Source organism: Gordionus sp. m RMFG-2023, chromosome 4 (genome assembly GCF_954871325.1).
Source record: "Gordionus sp. m RMFG-2023 chromosome 4, tfGorSpeb1-WG-v2, whole genome shotgun sequence".
Taxonomy (NCBI): Eukaryota; Metazoa; Nematomorpha; class Gordioida; order Chordodea; family Parachordodidae; genus Gordionus; species Gordionus sp. m RMFG-2023.
This window is the reverse complement of record NC_088778.1, coordinates 22,637,282-22,643,282: the sequence shown is the minus strand read 5'-3', so window position 1 is coordinate 22,643,282 and position 6,001 is coordinate 22,637,282. Positions and strand designations below refer to the sequence as shown.

Sequence of the window (6,001 nt, the reverse complement as noted above, 5' to 3'; positions counted from 1 at the left end):
TTATGTGGTATGGTTGAATTTAAACTTGGACAACCTATTTTTAATATTCTGATACACTAAAGATGAGTCAACATTTTGTCTTTGGTAGATAATCGCGTTAGTTTGAGTCATATCAAATTTAGGAGATGTATCTTAAAATCAACCATTTTTTTAAAAAATGAAAGAATAAAGTAATATTAGGAATAAAAAATGGAGAGGTGCATCATTTTTAGAGCCAGTTCAATTTTAATGAATATCAATAAAATATACATATTAATCCACCATTTTGGCAAATCAAAACCAGTCAAAATAAAAAATATAGGTAGATACTTGATATTTGTAGAAAATAAAACTACCTTGCATAGTTTTGTATGAGTCACGTGGTTTATGCTGGGGGCGACAAATCCTTTTAGGGGGAGTCGTTTGCTAGAAAATAAAATTTAAGATTTTTTAAAAAAATTTAATAACTGTTTTTTGGTATATTATTTTTTTCCCATAGTAATTCAATTATATTATAATTTTTTTTTTGATTTATTTTTAAAAAGTAAAAATATTTTAACAAATAATCGCTAAAAAGGTAAAAAAAAACATTTTACAAATGAAAATTTAAAAGAAAATGATATTATTACAAATTAGGATGAGAAAATGTAACAAATACAATTTCCATAAAATTCAAGTAAACTTTTGAAAGAAGGTATGAGAGCCAGAGTTTGAGAATTTTTTTTGGATTATATCTTGAAAGATTTTTTAGGCGAATTCCAAAATATTTATTAGATATTTAAAAAAAAAATTTAGGCATTTTAAGGTAAAATTTGATCAAAAATTTATTGTTCTTCAAATATTTTGGCATAAAAATTTCATCAATATTTTTGCATAAAAATTTCATCAATATTTTTTTCAAACTCTGATAATTATCATAATCTATCTAAGTTAAGAAATATCATTAGAAGAAAGCTAACTTCATAATCATGAATGATTGAATGGGAATTTATGATTTCGGAGGAATCTTTGGTTTGTGCTTTAGATTTTTCGATTCTTGATTTGCTCTCGCTCACATACTTATTTCGACTCATTTGTTTAACCTTCCTAATTAATAAAATTTTGATTTTATAATTATATAATTCAATTTTGTAATCATTTTAAAAAAAAACAGTAAGGCCGTGTCCTCGTTCGTATTTATTTTTGAAAATTATTTTGTTTAGTCCCCAGTCTAGATAGATTTTGAATTGGTATACCACTAAATATAAATAGCCATTTTTTTAAAATTTTGTTTAGAGGAAGTTATACAGACAGGTAAACTAATTTATGTTTAGTTATAAGACGAATGAGGATACGTCCTAATAACAACTTATTAAACCTTTTGCTAGCTTGTTGGAAACGTATGGAAAGATTGATTATAAAAGGATTTAAATTTTTTTAGTGGATTAAAGAGTTATGATTTTATATTATGGAGAAAGGAGTGTTTGCAAAAGCTGGTTATTTTTAAAATATTAGAGATGTACGGAATCCAGATTTTCGTCCGATAATGGGTTCAATAAAATTATTAATACATTATATGGATAAGGTATTTATCCGATTCCACGTTACTTCACAATTATGAGCTAATCTAGCCAGCTGGAAAACCAAAGGTGGTGATTTATTATTCTAGATATAAAACATATTTCCCATTTGTGTTTTTGAATGATCCTTTTCTTTCATTCATTTTGACTGAAGATAACATATTTTTTACATTTATAAGATTTGAAATAGTAAATTAATCCATTCTTTCTAAAATCAAACAAACATTAAAAATTTATTGGCTAGATATTTTATTTATCCACAATAACTATTAATTTGTGTTACAATTTAATAAATGATCAAAAACCCAAGTCTGAGAATATTAATTCTGATAAGATGCCAAAATATTTAAATAATAAATTTACATAGACTGGCATTATATGGCTAAACAAAGAAAATTAAAATAATCAAAAATATTTTTTTAAAAAAAGAGTAAATAAAACATAATTTTATGGATATTAATTGTAGATAAAATTATATACTGGCAATAATAAATTGTTTTTATAATTAATTGAATGATCAAGGAGTTAAAATTTAATTCAAAAAAAAAGGTAAAGCAAGTAGCAAAGTGTAAGAAAAGCAAAAAATAGGTAGAGGGCAGTGGTTAAGATGGCAAACTCGTTGTTAGTTTGTTTGAGGCATTTTTTGGATTTGGTATTGTTAGTCACCGATTTGGATAATGCTTTATATGTCTGGGTGGGTGTTTGGTAATCGGGTTTATTGTATCTAAACTTCTCTAAATTGAAGAAATCTGAAGTCGCTGTAGATGATATAGTTTTTCGCAAAGCGGAGTTGAAATTTTTAACGGAATTTGGAAGCCTAAATATGTTTATTTTGTTTGAAAAATATAATTTTAACGAGAATCGAAAATCAAAATAGTTAATTTTTGAGTTCCCTTTTCGGTAAAAAAAAATATCTCCAAATTGGGATTTTTATGTAAATCAGAGACGTTCCGGTTTTTAATATTTATTAAACCAGGGTTCTAATATTTGGCGCAGTTCCAAGTTCTGGTTATAAACCCAGTTAAAGTAAATCACAATTACTAGCCACTCCATATGATAGAACTTATTCCAAAACCGGTTCCTAAATATTTATAAATGGTGGGAGGAGGGTTCTATTTCCAGTTTCAAGATTTGTCTCATTACAAGGGTTTGATTCCAAACTCTGACTTAAATTTATTGAATTCAATAAGTAAAGCACTAATAGTTTAATATTTAGCCCTTTTTTTGAAGCACAAATTGATTGTAAAAAACACATTGCAATCTTGTTAGTAAGCTTTGTCCAATTTAACGATGAATCGATTTTATGTTCGATACATAACAAAACAGATCCGGACCGATAAATTATTTATAAGTGAAATATGATTATTTTTATCTATTGTACTGGCTATTCCTTTAAACAAAGTGAGATAAATGGTATTCACGCTTAAATTTTATAGAATTATCCCCATGATGGAAAAAAAATATCTTCGACTTTAAATTTTAGATAATATATTAATAGTTGATGTATATATCGTAAATAAAAAATAAATTGCGTTTAATAGAAAAAAGGAAAACTGAAGTCTGAACAATGTCATTTATCTAGTAAAAGTTTGGAACTTTTAGTTTAACATATTTTCCGATATTTCTGAGAACTTTAAAATAAAAATAGAGCAAAATCTTCCACCAAGACACACTTTATTTATTATTTAAAAAACATTCTTAATATGGACGCAAAGATAAGACCTGTTTGCGTTACAACTTTAAGTCATAATTTATTTTTATTACCTAGGTTTCACTTTAAATATGTTGGTCGATAAAACGCGTCTCCTCTTAATGGAATCGCTCGCTTCGTCGGGGAGAATAATTATCTGACTTTTGTCACAATCATCAACTTTTTCGTCAGATTTCCCATCATCGATATCTTCAATCGATTCGCTTTTCGACATAGTTTTGATGGTAGATAATTTGCAGGGAGGAATATTTTCTTTATAATCCGCAGACGCTGATCCACAGTCTACCATCGTACCGGGGATCTTTTGTGGCGATTTATTTTTGTCGTTTACATCACTAGATAAAACTCTTCCAATAACGGGAGGCATGATGGGTGGTTCACTCGACGAAAAGTATTTGCTGACATGTCTAATTTTACCATATTTTAATAGGTCCCCTTTGAGGGGATCGAGAGTTTCGTCTGTCTTTTTTTCATTTTTTAAGATCTCAGTGGAGATATTATTAGGGGTCAGCGGCGATTCGGATGTATCCGTTATAATTCCTGAATCATTGGAAGAGGGTATTTCTAAGTTATCATAACTAGTCCGCTTACACTTATCTTCATTTGTCGAAATTTCATTAATCGCTTTGTGTCTTTCGTCTACAAATTTAAATATACAAACATCGAGATTCACGTCTTTATTAGAATAATTTATCATTTTTTTCCTTTTTTTATCAAGCCCTTTTATAAATTTTGCCCAATATGACTTTGCATCGTAATGTTCAACGATGGGCAAATCGGGGTTCGTTACATCTATATTACCGACTGCCAAATCCCTGGCAAATTCCCCAGAATGAATAATTTTATTTATCATACTCTTGCCGCGTTCAGAATTTAAATTTGGTTGCTTGCCTGAGTGATTCAAGTTTAATAAATGCTTTTCGGTCAAGCTTTTAGTCATAGCAACATCATTACAATCCGTGCCACTGCGATTTAAAGTGTTTTCGGATGGTGGTATTAGTTCCCAAAAAGGACATATTTCTGTCACTTTAAGCTTCAAATCCTCTTCGAACCCCTGGATCATCCCTAAAGCAAGTTCAGGATCCTCTAATATATTCACTAAGTCTAATACATTAGCCACAAGTGGGCAAAATTTAGAGGTTAGAGGATCGAAAACGGTTTGAAACAGGAAAGAGAGATGGGCAGAAGCGAAAGAAGGTGGGTAAGATGATGGGACCTATAATAAAATTGGCTAAATTTCGATTTTTATACAAATATTAAAAAAAACCTTTAAGAAAAAAAAAGTTATATTAATCCTTCATCTTACATTAAAAACTCCTTCCAATATTTATTTTAACCATATCATGAACACTTCCCTATGCTATTAAATTGGGTGACTTAGTGTTATATTAATCCTATGATAATAAAGAACAACACAAAATATTATATTATTCTATACCTTAAGTCCTGTTACGCTTAACCTAGCAGGCATTGACAGACCTAATTTTAGGGATGAGATGAGAGAAGGAGTTGAACCAATGTTAGATGGGCTTTTAGAAATATTGGAAAGGGTCGAAGGATGGGAAAAAAATTTTCTGGCGCGGGATAAGCCTATGTTTGGCAAGGAAGGCAAATAATCACACCCTGACATAACACACATGAGTTGAAATTTAAGGAAATTAAAGTTAGGAAGTGAATTAGCAATGGGTGCAGGAATCTCTTTGCATTCTTTACAATCTTCTTCTATTTTTTCCTCTTTTTCCGACCGATGTGAGTACAATGAAGGGGAGTGAAAGGTAAAAATACCGGTGGAAGATGTGGACCTGAGGCTACGAGTTGTTACAATCATTTTCTTATTTTGTTTTGTCATATCTTCTTTGCCAGCTGGCTGGGATGAGTGAATATTTCGGATATTAGATCTTGGGCTGTTCCCGATTCTGGAGTCAGAAGTATTTGATGTGGAGATAATAAATGATGATCTCGAAGAACGAAAGGAGCTCAATTTTGGATGGGAAAAAGTAATATTTGGGGAAGATTGAGGGGAGCCAGTTGGTTTATTTGAAAATGTAAATTGACGGTTTATAGGTTGGGATGATGATATGGATTTTGGTAAAAACGTTTGAAGTAATCTGTAAAAAGGGGTTAAAAATTAAATAATGTCATAATCTTGAGTTCTGTAATTATTTCATCGATTTTGTATGAAGTTGATATTTTAAAGAATTATTGTTTTTTCCTCTATTATATTTAGGAATCAGCTTTTAATATTATCAAGTTAAATGACTAAATATAAAATGTTATGATATAAAATTACCTGTTCTTCTCGTAGTACATCCCATTGCCATTAGCGTCAAGCTTAAACAGAATTCTATCGCAGCCAAAAACTACTAAATCAGAGTCTTCCGTGATGACAAAATCGACTAGTCCAGACAACTGCAAGTAAGCCATCTGAGCATCGGCTTCGTAAGGTGCCACGATGTATTTTATATCTAGTTCGCGACATTTCTTTATAAAAAATTATTGTTATAAGGTACTAGAGGGGTTGGCCGGTTAAAAGAGGCATATCACAGGTGATAATTTAAATTAAAAAAATTACCGATATGACATATCGTACCATTTCGAATGTTATATCGATACAGCCAGGGTAATATTTCCTCGCCTCCTCCAGTTTTTTCTGACTCACGAGCTTATCGGCTTTCATTCTGGCTTCTCTTCGCTTAGCTCTTCTCTCAGCGTTAACATATCTATAAATGATTGAATTCGTGAGAATGACAAA

At 30.2% G+C, this 6,001-nt stretch overlaps 1 protein-coding gene across 1 annotated transcript; it reads right to left on the bottom strand.

Annotated features, from left to right (window-relative positions):
- Positions 1-5,673, bottom strand: LOC135928729 (uncharacterized). The gene is made up of 7 exons (XM_065465184.1): positions 5,540-5,673; positions 4,688-5,357; positions 3,303-4,465; positions 2,155-2,355; positions 939-1,065; positions 336-405; positions 1-131 (listed from the first exon to the last, which is right to left on the bottom strand). Exons 1-7 carry the CDS (start codon positions 5,671-5,673, stop codon positions 1-3), a joined length of 2,496 nt encoding a protein of 831 aa, XP_065321256.1.
- Between the last annotated feature and the right edge of the window lie 328 nt (positions 5,674-6,001).

What these genes read in the sequence shown, in the direction of transcription:
- LOC135928729 (XM_065465184.1), bottom strand. Translation starts at nt 5,673, where the DNA reads ATGGCTTACTTGCAGTTGTCTGGACTAGTCGATTTTGTCATCACGGAA. An exon ending in ATATTTAAAGTGAAACCTAG is followed by an intron (nt 2,356 to 3,302) that starts GTAATAAAAATA and finishes AAACATATTTAG; the next exon opens with GCTTCCAAATTCCGTTAAAA. An exon ending in CAATCATTCATGATTATGAA is followed by an intron (nt 406 to 938) that starts GTTAGCTTTCTT and finishes TTTATTTTCTAG; the next exon opens with CAAACGACTCCCCCTAAAAG.